The sequence below is a fragment of the Larimichthys crocea genome, chromosome XII (genome assembly GCF_000972845.2).
Source record: "Larimichthys crocea isolate SSNF chromosome XII, L_crocea_2.0, whole genome shotgun sequence".
Lineage (NCBI taxonomy): Eukaryota > Metazoa > Chordata > Actinopteri > Sciaenidae > Larimichthys > Larimichthys crocea.
Genome location: NC_040022.1, coordinates 9,616,806 through 9,632,916, shown reverse-complemented (window position 1 = coordinate 9,632,916; position 16,111 = coordinate 9,616,806). Strand labels below are relative to the sequence as shown.

The 16,111-nt window shown below is 39.4% G+C and overlaps 1 protein-coding gene across 2 annotated transcripts in view; it reads left to right on the top strand.

The window, feature by feature from the left end:
- The window catches only part of olfm2a (olfactomedin 2a), a 41,263-nt gene extending 31,369 nt beyond the window's left edge, over positions 1–9,894 (top strand). For both annotated transcript variants that reach the window (XM_010730353.3, XM_010730351.3), the window contains exons 3-6: positions 4,133–4,288; positions 6,077–6,296; positions 7,087–7,193; positions 8,902–9,894. In XM_010730353.3, coding sequence (XP_010728655.1) covers positions 4,133–4,288; positions 6,077–6,296; positions 7,087–7,193; positions 8,902–9,576 — 1,158 coding nt within the window. In that variant the 3' untranslated portion in view covers positions 9,577–9,894. The remainder of the gene's footprint in view (positions 1–4,132; positions 4,289–6,076; positions 6,297–7,086; positions 7,194–8,901) is intronic.
- Positions 9,895–16,111: the final 6,217 nt, after the last annotated feature.

The window sequence follows — 16,111 nt, the reverse complement described above, 5'->3', positions numbered from 1 at the left end:
ATGCACACGCACGCACACACACACACACACACACACACACACACACACACACAGTTAAGTCTGAGAACACAAACAGGAGAGGACCTCTGCTGTGATCCACAGCTGCTTGTTGACTCTCCTGATCTGCATCGATTAGTGGTTTGCAGGCAGTGCATCGTCATCTTTTAATTCTTTCCCAGAATAAAAAATAAAAACCTGATAAATAATGTTTAATAGCTTTCACTTGCTTAATAGGCCATGGCACCTCATTTGACGCAGAGTTGTTTTTTGTGACACTCAAAACCTGCGAATGGGTGAATGAAAGAATGGATCGACATAGCGAATGAAAGCCTGTGAGCAGGGAAGCAGAAGAGAGCAGGTAAGAACGGAGAGGCTGACATTGATGTGGTCTTGTGAGGAGAGGTGGTGGTAAATTGAGATGCTGAATAGCCTCTGAGGTCCTGATGGATCAATGAGACACCCGAATTCACATATTGCATTCATTCTCATTGAAGTTTGCCTTTTCCCCTGACTGTCTCTCTCTGGTGCCGTTTCAAGCACACATTCATACAGACAAAATCCACACAGACAAAAGAAGCGTATTCCTATAGAGATGGCATAGTTTAGCAAAGAAAGACAATCCTGATAAAGACAACTAGACACCTACTGTATGTGCATGAGGGAAATATATATATAAAATATGTACATACTGTATGTCTTTATAGGGATTGTTACTGTATGCATACATAACTGTGTAAAGGATACTGTTTCTGCAAGGTTTTAAGTATGCAGAATAAAAATACAGCACATAGAGACTACAATTTGCAGCGCAAGTTATTTTTAACTTATTGTGAGTGATGTAATCAGGTACTCATTGATATTTTCTGCTCAATTTTCTTTTCACTTTCTGTTACTGGAGATATTTTCAGAGCTGTCAACATTGCAAGGTGATCTTGTTTACTGTAACTGTGATGAACACATAAAATAAAGGTGAAAATCAGCCCCTTTTTCGTCTGTGAAATTAAATAAATCCTGATGTCTTAAATACAATTTAGAAATAAAAATAGAAAATATATAATAATTTTAAAGCATATAATGTTATTTGTAAAAAAAGGTCCAGTGTGGTCTGTCTGTTTTCATGTGCAGAAATGGCACATGCTTTAGTATGTTTTCATTAGTGTATAATCACCTGAATATAAGAATGTTATCTCAGAATGAGCTTTTTATGACTATAAAGCAAACAAGTCCTCTTTGTCCACCATGTTCACAAACTGAAAACTTTTTTGCTTTTTTGCATTATTTGCACATTGTGCAGCAATATTTTTTATGCTTAAGGGAAAGAGAGTACACACTGGTCTAGCACAAGACACAGACATGGAAGATAAGATGAGGTTTAATAAGATTTATTGGAAGATGATGGCTGGGAGTTGAGGAGAAATGGTGCGTGGGCAGGCTGGAACAACACAGGGATTAGGCAGTGGCAAGTGATCAAGCAGGCGGGCAGACGAGGAATGATCCTGAGCACAAGGAAAAGACAATTAGTACATTCTAGGAATCTAAACATGAAGAACACATCTAACCAGAGAGGTATGAAGAATGTCTGTACCACGGTTGCTAAAGCAACAATCTGGCAACAAGTGGGAGGAAAAGGAGTTGATAAACTGCAAACTGATGATAAACTGATGAGAGGGAAGGTGAGCAGGCTGAGAGAGGTGATGAGACTTGTGTGCAGGAGGAGCAGAGCTGGGAGCTAGAAGGGAAGCCACGCCTGCATCATATAAATACATTCATAAGACAGGGAAAACACACAGGAAGACACAAGAGAAATAACTGGAAGCATGGCCACACTTCCATTTCAACTCTAATTTGCTGCATTGTATTGCCTGTCACCCCTTACAATACATTACACAAAGTAAGACTACAGAAATTACTTACTACCAGTCTCAACAAAAACTGAATGCTATAAACTTTGTAAATAATATTTAATGTTGTATCGGTTTGTATTATACAGTGTGGGTGTTTTTGTTTACCCTCTGTAAATGCACACTGCTTGTAAGACGGCATTCACATCAAATAGAGTCCACAGTCCAGCCTAATGAGAACACCCAGGGACAGAGCAGTACACAAGTGAAAGCCACGCCAAGTTAAAAGTCTACATGTGAGTCTGTGTATGTAGATATAATATCACCATACCTACCTAGACATCCTCATTTGAACCCAGAGCATGTGGAGGAATCATTTGCGTGGACCAGATCCACAAAGGCTCTCCATGACACATAAAGCCAAGGTTACACTAACAATGTCAAAACCACTCTCTGTTTAAAGAATGTAAAGCAGCCTTGTGCGAAAGCCTCTATTCAGCTTTTTGCAAAGGCATACAAAATGCCATCCAAAGCAGAGTTGACCCTGAAGGTCTGTGGTGTAAGAACACTCTTGGCACAGACTTTTGAACACCTTATCCTCCTTTGACCTCTATGTCCAACTATCGAGATTGAGATGAGATGAGTTGAGATTAGATAAAATGAGATAGGAGGGCACGGTCAAGCATGCATACAAACACACTTTATGATCTGTTATGGAGTCATTATGCTGAACGCGAGGCAGACACGCCTGTGATATGAATTCTGGGGTGGTGTGAGGGTGGGCAGTATCTTATGTGGCCAGAAGAAAGTATGAAATGCCTGTTGTGTGTGGATCAGTTACCACAGCTCAGAGAATGGAGCAGTCTCAGCTGACATCACAGCCCAGGAGAATGGTGGCACTGCATTTGTTTAGACTCCAGGCTGGTGGAACAGCTTACAGTTACAGATTCCAACTATTGTGGTGTCAAATCAGTTTTAATTGGTAAAGAAAATATTTTCTGACCAAATATTCCCAGGCTATTTCATGAAGCATGTGGGAGATAAGCTGGGTGTAAAAAACAGTAGGCTGGACACAAAGTAATTGAGTGGGCTGCCAAACAGTAGGCATGGCAGGCATTTGGTAAAAAACAGACTTTATGCCAAACTGTGACCTTTGAGAGTTGGGACTGTTTGTGTTTTGGTTGGGAGTGATTTAAATAAATATCTTCTGTATGCTTGGAGCTTCAGTGGTGTGTATCTCTGTGAGTGGGTGTCTATTTGTGTGGGTAGTTGGACATATGTACACGTGAGCCTTCTATATGCACCACAGCCTCATAACATTTGTCAATGTTCAGATGATTTCTGGCCAGTTCAGGACAACGTGCAGGAGATGAGTGGGTGTATGAAACAGTAGGCTGGTTATGCAGCAACAGAGTGGGTTGTCAAAGAGTGAGCAAACAGAGCACCTAGTAAAAATTAAACATAGTGCAAACCTGATTCCACTGAGAACTGAGATTCAATAAACACCTACTTGACAGCGTGTTTGTTCCTCTCTGAGATTTATTCTGTTTGCATTATATACCCATTAACTTGTGTACACTGTCATAATTGTGATGTAGGCCTACTACCGTTCTGTTTTGATAGCTGAGGGAGAGTGGATATTTATATCCTTAATGGATATCTGAGTTTTATTGCATGATTTATGAATGTATCTGTATCTGTATATATTATCCTGATAAATTCTGTGCTGCTATTTGGAGCTCCTCACATTTCACATTGCTTCTCACATTTGTTTTTTTGGTTATTCTTGCTGATGTTTCTAATTGATTGCGTTTGGTCATTGTTTGTTGCCTGTTTTCTGTTAATATATAGTATATGCAATATGAAATGTATCGGGTTATATGGTAACGCTATCCCTTTTATAAAACTGTATGTAGGCACTGTGGCACATACTATAGTTTAATTGCCAGATTCACCTTTAATACTGGGTGCAGAAATCAAGCTTTTAAGTCATAGTTCAATGAAAATAATGGGGGACAATACCACAACTGTCTTTGAGAGCAACATGATGCTAAATCTATTTTAGAAAATCAGAGTAAATAGACATTTTTAAAATATGAATTAGAATCTATTGATGAGGAATTGTCATGGTTGGTACTAACAGTTCCTTTAATTATCAGTCATTTTTTTTCATTGAAACCATTAATTATAAAAAGTTGTTGATAAGCTAATAAGCTAACCAATTGACTAATTGTGTGTGTGTGTGTGTGTGTGTGTGTGTGTGTGTGTGTGTGTGTGTGTGTGTGTGACAGGTTCAGAACATTAGCCAGTCAATGGAGGTGCTGGACCTGCGGACATACAGAGATCTACAGTATGTAAGGAACACGGAGAGCCTAATGAAAGTGGTGGATGGAAAGCTGAAAGTGGCCTCTGAAAATCCCCGCAGTCTCAATCCAAAGGGCTTTCAGGTAATTGGCTGTCTGTCACCTCTTGTACAGTGGTGCGTGTGTTTTTTATTGTCAAGTGAATAGAGATACTATTAGAAGTGGCACTTCTCTGTGTGTGCACACTAACTTTGCCAGGTGCATTGCAATCTCTTTCACTCTTCACACACAATAACATTTTGTATGACTCGATAGACTGCCGCATAGGCACAGGTACACAAATTCAATTCCAGAACTATCTCTGAGTCACTGAGTCATGTGCAGAGGAAATTTGAGCAATTCACATGCTCCTGAATTATTAAACTCTTGGACCTAGAAGAAGAGTGTTTTTCTCTTATTCATCTCTTTCTCTCTCTCTCTCTCTCTCTCTTTCTCTCTCTCTACTCTATATACTTACTTAACATTCTGCTGTCTGCCTTTAGATAGTAGGCACATATATTCACATTTATCTCTACCTTATCTCTCTACAAGCTAAGCCTCAGCTGCCATTATCAGTGGGCCTTTCTGTCTTCCTCTCAGCGGGCTGTCTTGCCCAGGCTTTCTCTACATTTCTCACGCTCTTACAAATATTAGATGGACCATAAAATAGTTTGATTAAAAGATGCCTTGATAAATGCTAAGTGTGCTTTACCACTGGGACCCTGCCTCAGCACAGGGACAAGCATGAATGACTGTGTTTTGCTTTTACTGTGTTTCGTGAAAGCAAGTGCAATAGAAATAATAAAGATGTTTATGAAATTAGCCATTTCATCAGTAAAGCCTCAGATGACTAAACAATGCAGAATAGTAAGCCAGTATATCCCAGGACTTATCTGAATGTAAATCCACAATGCAATAAAGATTTTTTAAAAAGCAGTATTTGACCAGAGCAGGTTGGCTGATGAATGCGTGCAGCTCAAAGTTGCCAATGGCAAAGCGTGGGAGATTAACGAGACCGAATTTTCGTAGCTTGAAAAGGGGAAAATGAGATTTATGATGTGGCGCCACAGGGCTGAGAGCTGCTCCATCACCAGATTTACGATAAACCTTAACAAGGAGGAAACAGCCCCTCCTGTGGCGGCCACACTATTGATACACCTATTTCTCTCTTGAGCATTCTACCTTCTAAGCAGGCTGGCTGCCTGGCTCTCCTGCTGTTTCCTGCACTCATACCAAAGGACACATTGTTCTTTTAAGTTCTAAACATATCATGAGTCACAGACCAAGTTTACACTCGGTAGTACCACTTAATCAACTGAACATGCTTAGACTGTGAACAGACATGCATTGAAATAATGTGCACATTTGGTGGTTTTCCAATCCATCACGAAGGAAACAAATCTCTACTTAAAGACGATAAAAAGACCTACATAAGTCAGACGACTGGGCAGAAGCTTTATCAGTAGAGTACAGCAAAAGAAGCAACTGGGAAACATGTTTAATTGTAAAGGGCATAAAGATAGGAAGTGTTGTGTCAAGTAGTCTAAGATATAAAGCTGAAGAAAGAGAAATCCAATTTCAGTGTGGATACCAGAAACATCAGGAATACATGTATTTGCAATAAATCAGTCCACCATGAACCTCAAGATAAATCCAGGCATTAAGTGGTCAAACAGATGAACCAGCAATCAGCTACATTATGAGCTCCTGACTGAGAGATGATCTACGAACCAGAAGCAACAACCGAAGATTGAATGGCTAGCTCCACTGCACACAATCTGTGCTAACTAATATGGTTGACCTCATCCTCTGTGCAGTATTCTCACCGGAGGTTTAATCCTTTATGCCCCCTTTGCTATTCCATATGTCTTTCCTCTGCGATGACTATCTTAGGAGTTAAAAGACAAGGTGACCCAGCTGCTCCCTCTGCTGCCAGTGCTGGAACAGTACAAGGCGGATGCCAAGATGATCCTTCGCCTTCGGGAGGAGGTGAGGAATCTGTCCTTGGTGTTGATGGCCATCCAAGAGGAGATGGGGGCCTATGATTATGAGGAGCTGCGCCAGCGAGTCCTGCTGCTGGAGACCAGGCTCCACTCCTGCATGCAGAAACTAGGTATAAGATATATGCAAATAAGTGTGAGTGGGTGGGTAGCCACTGAATGCTTAATTTCAAATTCATCATTATTGTAGCACTTAAACAATTACAGGTTAGATAACAACAGTGCAGAAAGAAATTCATGATTAAGTTAAAATCATCAATGGTCAAAACTGTTGTACATTGTCAACATTTCCATTCTGCTCAGAGCTCAAATTATCTGCATAATTAAGAAAAATTGGCCCAGAAAGCCTGAATGAATAATTGATCGTGTTCTTGTGTAATGTGTTAGCTTAAACTGATGATTTTACAAAATCCCACATATATAAACTGATGACTTAACAGAAAAAGACTGCAGTTAGAGTTTAGCCTTTAGGTCATCAGTGTTTTGTTATTGTCTTCCATTGGCTTTTAGAAGCCTTTGCATAAAGCAAATTACTTTATGCAGACAGATAATAAATTAGAAATAATAATTACTCACTTAGATATATATTTAATTCCAGATCATTTTTATAAAGTACTTTCCAAAACTGGAGAAACAAATGGATAGAAAAGTATTCTAAGACAATAATTAAAATAGAAATGTTGGAGAAATGATGATACAAAGCGTGCAAGGATATAAAATATATTGTGGAGTGAACAGAGATCATATATGAATCCTAACCAAGTAGAAAACCTTGTTTTGAATGAGAAGTATAACCAGACTTCCCTGGCAGAAAAATTAATGCCTGTTTGTGTCACAGTGTCAACATAAATATATACATAAATCTGTATGATGTCTTACCTCTCTCTGTTCTTTGACCACCAGGCTGTGGCAAGTTGACTGGCGTCAGTAATCCCATCACAGTGCGTGCATCAGGGTCAAGGTTCGGATCCTGGATGACAGATACAATGATCCCCAGCTCAGACAACAGAGTAAGTCCCTCTCTGCCTATGCTGAACTAGAACCCTTTAATTCCTGCTACCTACCTCCAAAGTTTACCAAACAAAGAGGTAAAAAAGTAGCATCAAAGTCATGTCAAAAATAGGCCTAACTCTGTCAGCTGCTCAATGGAAAATATATCCCTCACAGCAATGCTGTCATGATACTTCAGTGACTGATTGACTGTTTTGCCTGAGTAGGACTTCTTCTGCACTCTGAAGGAGGAGAGAGAAATGGGGATGCAAAGCTGAGTCACTGATGGATAGCATCCCTTTCCCTCCTCCCTGTCTCCCTCTGTCACTGCAACTCCAGCTGATTAATCACTTCATCATCAGTGAAGAAATGAATGAGTTGTTTGGGCTAAAGTTTTCTAAATCACCTAGGTAATTACCAGGAGTGTGCGGAGATGCTCTGGACACAGATGATATAGCAATAGCTTCAGCTGATTAGAGATGACATGTGGTCTCGTATGGGCAGACACGTGGTGAGAAGCAGAGGGAACAAGACACAAGGGAGGAAGAAAAGGAAGAGGAATTGTGCTGCCTGGTAAATGGAGGACGAGGTGGTGGGGAAGTGGAAGTGGATTATTAGCCATCTGTAGGGGAGAATGGAAACTGATGATGTTTAAGAGGAGAGAAGACGATGGCCTTTTCATCCCTACCCTGAATCATAACAGACGAAACAGATATTGCCAACAGAAAAGGTCAATTTCTGTGACTGAATGCCCTGATCTTTGTCTTTAATCACCTGACTTGTTCATATTAGACTGTTTAGATAATTCATTAATAGCTAGACACAGCGACAATATCAAATCAACATCCAATCATGATAATCATATTTGTGAAATATCATTGTCACAGAGGAGTCAAACAGGAAAAAACACACCAGACAAAAAAGAGCTTGGTCTATGTGCTCAAGCTCCTGACTCCTGCTCAGCTCTAGGGAGTCATTTAGTAGGCAGCGGAGAAACAATGCTTAATGCTCCGTAATCTCCCCTTCTCCATAATTCAGCTGCGGTACCTCACCACCCCTGACTCCTCCCATACCCTTCCTCTCCCCCACTGGGATTGGTATCGAAGAAAAGTGCCTATTCTACACCTGGGAAGGAGGCGAGAAGAAGAGGAGAAAAATGATGGGTGGATCATCAAAAGAACAAGAGCTTCATCTCAGCGAAGCTCGGCTTGATATGTTAAGGACGAAATAAATATCTAAGCAAACTGCAGTTTAATTGAATCAATTAAAAGCTGAACTTGCCTCAGTGGAAGCATTGAGAGAATAGGATGGGAGATGCAGCCAGAAAGAGGCCATGTCAATGGAGAGATCCGGTGAGAGTGCTTGAGGAAAAAGATAGAGCTGCTAAATGGATTGATTTTCTGTAAATGTGGACTGGAAAGGGCAGGGAGCACAAGCAGTGGTTGACTGCAAAGCACAGGCAACGTCTTCACTCCTACACGCAGGAGGGATCAATAGTTTTTTTTTTACACACATTCAAGCATGCACAACTGCATGAAGGCACGCACTCACAACGAGTAGAGATTCACCACATGCACGCAACATGCTTACTTCGCTCAGGGCATCGCCGCTGGCTATAATAAAACATTAATCACAGTGTTCATGCAGAGAGATGTGTCAAGATTTTTTTTGCATTATCTTAGGTTCATCTGGTCTTCCCAGTACAATTCATTTTTCCTCTTTTCACAGGTGTGGTCCATGGATGGTTACTACAAGGGACGGCGTGTCCTGGAATACCGCACAATGAATGATTTCATGAAAGGCCAGAACTTTGTGCAGCACTTGCTGCCTCACCCCTGGGCAGGCACTGGTCATGTGGTCTACAATGGCTCATTGTACTACAACAAGTACCAGAGCAACATCATCATCAAATACCACTTTCGTTCTCGAAGTGTGCTGGTGCAGCGCAGCCTGAGTGGGGCCGGCTATAACAACACCTTTCCCTACTCTTGGGGTGGCTCCTCTGACATCGACCTCATGGCAGATGAGAATGGACTTTGGGCAGTTTACACCACCATCCCCAACGCTGGGAACATTGTCATCAGCCGCCTGGAGCCTCAGAGTCTGGAAGTATTGCAGACTTGGGACACAGGCTTTCCCAAGCGCAGTGCTGGAGAGTCTTTCATGATCTGTGGTACACTTTATGTCACCAACTCCCACCTCGCTGGTGCCAAAATCTACTTTGCGTACTACACCAACACATCAAGCTACGAGTATACAGACATCCCTTTCCACAATCAGTACTCCCACATCTCCATGATGGACTACAATCCCAGGGAGAGGGTCCTGTACACCTGGAACAATGGACACCAGGTGCTGTACAATGTCACACTGTTCCAGGTTATTAAGACTTCTGGAGACTGAGAGCCCTCAGACTGATTCACTCAAATAATGCTGTGATCATTGTTTGGGGAGGGACAAATGAGCTGGGTGGAGGTGGGTACAGGTTGTGGGAGGTGTGGGTTGGGGGCTTAAGTGTGTGGGCATAGGCTTGGGGTTTTTTTAAAAAAAAAGAATTTCAATCTTCATAGAGTGCTATTATTCAAATTCTGGAAAACCACTCCGACAGTAATGTCGGTAAAGATACAAAGACTGAGCGCTTCTCTTTTTTTTCTTTCTGTGATGAGTAAGCATGGTTCTTTTTATTTGTGATGAGAAATAAATATCAATCTTTACCATTTATGACTTTGTATTTCATTGTCACTCATTTCAAATAGACCTTTACTGTATTTTGGAAGGGTGAACAACAAAGACACAACACATTCTCTGTGTTATTATAAAAACATGGCTTCAAATATGGGTATGTTTTTAAGAAACACCCAAGGTGGGTGTAAGGTGTAACATTTTTTTTGTTTCTTTTATTTCTTCTTCAATCACAGGGACCTACAAGTACTTATTCCTTGTTGTTTACTGAAAACTATATAGAAAATGTGTCAAGTTGGAGCTAGTTTTCAGCATGAAATCTAAAATCCATAAAATGTGAAAATGCTAAGTGGCACAATAATTAAAATCTTGCAATAACTGTATGTATATTGCTCATATTGAGTGGCTATTGACACCACGGACAAATCATAAAATAATGAGTTGACAGCATGTGAATACTGACAAGGAATTCTCTAGGGCAACATCAAACCATATCTTTGAGAACATTTCTTTCCACCTAAGAAAAAAAGTGAGGGCATAGGATACAGTGTAATAAAAACAGCATGCTTCCATAGACTCAAACTGTTAAATTTAACTGCAACAGCCATGGACATTTTTTTTTACAAGGTGAATTTAAAGTGAAAGAATAACATTTGATAAAAAAATAGTACCAGGTGGAGGTGCAAAGGGTCGAGAACAGTAAAGGAAAGACAAAATGTAAAAGGAATTCAAAGAGCGTTTACGTTTAGAGAAATTAGGTTTCACAGTTACTGTTGCTTGTCAAGCTCCAATCTGCTTTAATCTCGTTAGTCAGCTCTTCTCAGGTGCTTTCTGCAGAGAAATGTTCAAACACAAGGCATACTGTGGGACAATGCTCACATGAAAGTCTCAAACTGCAATAAATAGAACTGCCTTTTATTGCAACTTTTTTTTATTATTTGCTACTGAATATGATTCTGAAGTCACATTGACATTCTCTGCTGTACAGAGGGGGGAAAAAAAGACCACAACCCACTGCGCTGTCATTTTATTCCTTTCATTTACTGTATAAGGCTTGTGGGGGTGCATCTATTCTTTGCAGTGTCTGTGCTGGACACAGAAGACATAGAATAGAATAGGAGGTTCTGCTTTTCTTCTCCTGCGTAACCATGGTGATCCTATTCATCCTGGATGACCTTTCTATCAATAAAGGGCTGTGCCGAAGAGAACCCTGATGAGTTCATACACAGTTGTGGCTGACATTTAAAGCACAATACAATACACAACAATAAATAGCATCCAACAGTCTCAGTTAGAAAGAGTGTAGTATAAACTACACTGTAGAAGGAGAATAAATGTTGTGTTGTGGATTGTTGTTGATATAGGTAATTGGTTATTAAAGAAAGTGATAAGCTGCAGCTACATCTGAACATATAAACTTAAGATAACAGTGGAAGACTGTTTCTCTTGCTGTCGTGATATTAGATTCGCCTCAGCATCCTCTTTCTGTTCCCACTGCCTAAACAAAAAATAAAAAAGATGATTGGACTTCCCAGGCAGTTGCTAAGAAAAGGAAAAAAAGGCAAAACGTATCCTAAATGTGCAGGCAATTATAAAACAGGGCTGAGGGCTACTTATTGTAAAAAGAAGTGTTTTCACAGACAGTTTTACCAATACACAAAGGTATTTAATGTTAAGCATGGCTGGTTAAAATGGACCTATACTTTCCACCCAACAAACCTTTACTCTTAACACAGAGCAAGGAAGGAAATGACTGCACAAAGATAATGCAATTTCTATGATCAAACTGAAAAATAAAGTCAGCAGCCTGGAAAAATGCATTCATCTGAGAAATGTGAACAGAACGTTCATGTCCACATTCTTCTTAAGATGTGCAACTAAATTGGCTCTACTATTGACAAAAATAGAACTAATGGCATGTTGTATCAAGTTACTGCCATTCTCCCACTAAGTCAAATGTGTTGAGCAATAGTATCTCTACACCTAAAATATATGTTTCTTGCAAATTCATATGTTGCTGGGAGAGAAATGAAAAAATGTAATGTTATTACCAAGTAGTGCGAGGGAAAAACAGAAGAACACAGAACACAGAGGTTTTGTTGACAACTTTTTTCATCAAAAAATCAATTACTGAGAGTGTTTGCTGCCAGAAGCATAACCACTGCCTCAAGCATTTCAGAGGCAAACATTAGCTCCGTAAGCACCAGTGAGTGTGCTGTTGTGCCAACTAATGCTCAGAGCCAAGGGCCAGTAAGGGTAGTGATAATAATGATAAAGATCAGGGGCATGACGAACAGTATCTAATCATTATGGGTGGCCCCATTTAAGTATTGTAGCATTGTATCGGTGTCAGGATAGACACATCTCCAGTTAAGGCCTACTTGTCAGTACACAACCCTTTCTGTGGAGCAACAGCACTTACTTGCTTTTACACGTTTTTGCTCAATATCATCTTGACAGAGAAAAGGTGGATTGAAAATGCTGAAAGCTGTAATTCAGCTGTGTAGAATCACAAAGGTGGTTCACACAGTAAATCTCCTAAAACTAGATTCACACATCGTGTTACTTTAGCTGCAAAACAGAGTTGCAAGGGGTTTTTCAAGCAGCAATGAGTGCAAGGTAGGTAAAGGTTGAGTGTCCCTCAAATACAACAGGTTCATTTTATTTCATGTAAATTCAACTGTCCTCACAAGAGGGCCTCTGATGCATGAAGTTGTGTGGATGCAAATGATAATAAAAATGATAATTCTGAATCAATAGAAGGGAGGAAGATATTGAATAAATCCTTAAATGGCAAATAAATAATAACAAAGAAACTACATAGGAAGGATCACGCATGAGTCAGTAATACTAGCACTGTTACCTGAGGGTTTGAATGAAATGTGAGGCGTAAAACCAAACTGGAACTAAAGCACAAAAATAGTTGCTAATATAAGATCGCTATGATAAGCTGTTGCTTTTATGCCACCTTGCATACCCGATTTACATACTACTTCATTTGGAACTAAATGAGCTAAGTGAATCAAGATTTATTCATGAAATGTGCCTGATTTGCACAATTGTCTAAACAGTAACTGAAATTGTGTGTTGATCTGTCATAAACATGCTCCTGGAAAAAGGCAGGAGGATATTCAGTATACAAAATCACACGAGAGTTCTTCGTGGCACAGAAAGACAAACACTGAAATCCCAGATTTAGTTCACTTTGTAAGAGAATAGAAAAGTTGGCCCTGGGGGCATTTGATGAAAATGAGAATAATGCATTAAATGAATTCAGCATCTGGAGTCAGACACACATACAATACTGTAAAGCAGATTGATTTGATTATGCAGTTCATCCAAGTGCACATACAGTAAGTAATCTTTTCCCCCACAATAAAGAATAGTTGATATAAAATGCATATCTACTATGGTGTAGTACAATGTACCTCAGCTAGCAGAGGAAGTATAAGAATAGAAGTTGAGAGCTACACTGTTTGTCATGCTTGGTCAAACAGGGAAGAAACATGGTTTAATTTGAAAGACCCTTAGCCATTTCTTCATGTAAATCTTTTTTTGGTGTATCAGTCCACTGTTTGACTTTGCCATTTCTATAATGCAGTGTTGCGCAGGTCCCTAGGGAAAACAAAAGAACCACCTTCAAAATTAAAGCTGGCCTGAATAATAAGTGACCAATACAGAATTTTTATTAGGGAGTTGTATTAACCTACAGAAATCTCTCAGCTTGAGCAGCCTGTATTAATGCAGAGCTGAAATGCAAAGGGAAAAATAGACCACACAGCAGCAATGGCGATTTGATTTACTTAAAGTGTCCATAAGCATGCATTCTCACATGCACTTCAACTGATCAAGTGTATGTATGGAAGTGAAAGAACTGGTTTGATAGAGTGCACAGGGGTGAGGCTCACAGGCAGAAACAGAGATACAGAGACAGCAACTCAAGGATTTCCACTTTAATCAAGCAGTCATCCTCTGGAAGAAGGGTTTGTTTTGATGGAAATACAATCATGTGTGTGTGCAACTGATCTCGACGTACTCCTTTATTGTTCTCCTCTCTATATGTTCCAAGAAGGAGTCTATTCAGTTCAGTTTGTTACCCATTAAAAAGGTTACTTTCAAGTTTTCATTGGCAAAAGTTGTGCATGGTACCTCTCTCCATTTTTATTACCCCTCTGTGGGTAGGTAACACACCAACCCAGGTGACACTCGCAGTCTGTTGATTGATCAACAGAATCATTACTTGTATGACAAAGGATTTAATGCACAAACCCTGCATTCTGAAAATGTGCACAGTCTGTCGAGGGGATAATCAAGGCACCTTAGCTAGATAATATCACCCTAATTACATGGTTCACGTGGCTATCACCATCCAGTAGCAATCCTGTCTTCATTTAAGAGTGCTGTCTGCAGTGGAAACGTAAATCAGATTTAGGTTACACAGGTACACTTCTCAAGGTTATTATATCAGAACACAGTGTTTGATTAAATTATAGTGCACATGCAGAGCACATTTGCTTTCTGTTCCTTCAATCTATCTTAGTATTATCTTCTTTTGCCCTGTGACAGTAAGGCTCACAAATGGTCCCGCTCTTGTTTTGAATGCTTCCTAATTCACTCTTAAATTCACTGTACCATTCGTTATCAGCTTCCTCATTAACTGTATCCTCAGCCACATTTGGAACAACATCTCCTCTTTTAAAAATTCACAATAAATCAACTTTTTCTCAACTCCATGCCCCTTGAGGTGGCACAGGAGCACTCTAAACAGGGCTTTGAACATTTCTTCATGATTAAACATAACTTGGTTTCCTTATTTCCCCCCACATTTTATATTCAAGTTTGAACTCAAAACGAGTTGTGCTGGGGTGTGAAGATGGAGTAAAGGGTTAGCAAGACAGGAGGTAATTTTACTTTTCTTTAATTGGCTCTTTAATTTTGTTTTCAGCTTTCATTGATTCAGCATTTGCATCCTTAATCTCATTAGGTACAGTTTTGTGAAGGACAGTAAAGTATAATCATTCTGGGACGCAACCATGGGTGATTCAGTTTTATAACCCTGATGTCTGTGATCCCTGATCACACACTCCACTGAGGCAGTAAAGATTTACCATGAAACACTCAACTGAAGGCTCTCCTATATCCCGCTTCTCTTTCTGTAATTACAGTAAGATGCTGCTGGAGAAAAGAGATGAGGGTTTAGCTCTAATATGATGGTAGAGAAGAGGGTCAAGGATATTTATATACAAACGTCACAATATAGCCTCAAGCATATATGAGAAATAAGAGCAAGTGCAATAAGTCAATATAACTAAAAAATGTCTTTTAGCAAAAGAATATTGAGAAGAATACAAAACGCTCTAAGATCTTATAGGATTTGCAGAAATCTGTGCCTCCAAACTAGGTGAGACTTCATTAACATAAATGGAATATATAATAAGGACTTGAATGACAAATTGGATTATTATGAATCATTCCTATTCATCAGCTGAAACTTAATCAATCCTCAAGGCGGTTTTTAACATATTAACATTTTTATTGTTGCACCTGTGCAGCTAAATGCAGCCAAAAGCGAAAGCAGGATCACTTGTCATGTTCACCAAATTGGGTTACAATACTGCCATGTGTTCATGAGGAACTAGTTTTATGTATTGCATTTAATATTTTCACTTAGTTTTCAATTAGTATTAAGTATAAAAAATTACAATTTTTTCAGATAATTACAGATATCAGAATACACAATGAGTTTTTATGGAAGACGAAGTGAAAAGTTTCACAAGTTTCAAATGTTTTTAAGTTTCAGATTTACATACATACAAATACATGTATACTAAGTTACAAAGTACAAAATATACAAAGTTACAACAACTAAAGGCAAGCAAAGAGCAAAGAATCGCAGCATTAAGTATGTTTGTTACATTTATTAATGAATCAACAAAATATATAACATAGGTCTAGCATTTTTAGACCTGATGCAGAAATATTACAAAATGTTATTGTTAAGTGAGAAAACCTGTTTGTTTGTTTGTTTGTTTACTTAGAATGAATACTATATCATGTACAGCTGACCAGAACAGACGAACCAAACACTGCTTTTGATAGGGTGTTTTTAATTTTTCATGCATGGGGGTTGCAGTCAGTAACTACACCGCTAGATGCCACTTAATCCTACAAGCTGGTCCTGTAATAGGGAGCAGTTGCAATGATTTCAACTCTCCCTGCCTCCAGCCCTTCTGCTCTGATGACTCACACCTTTTTG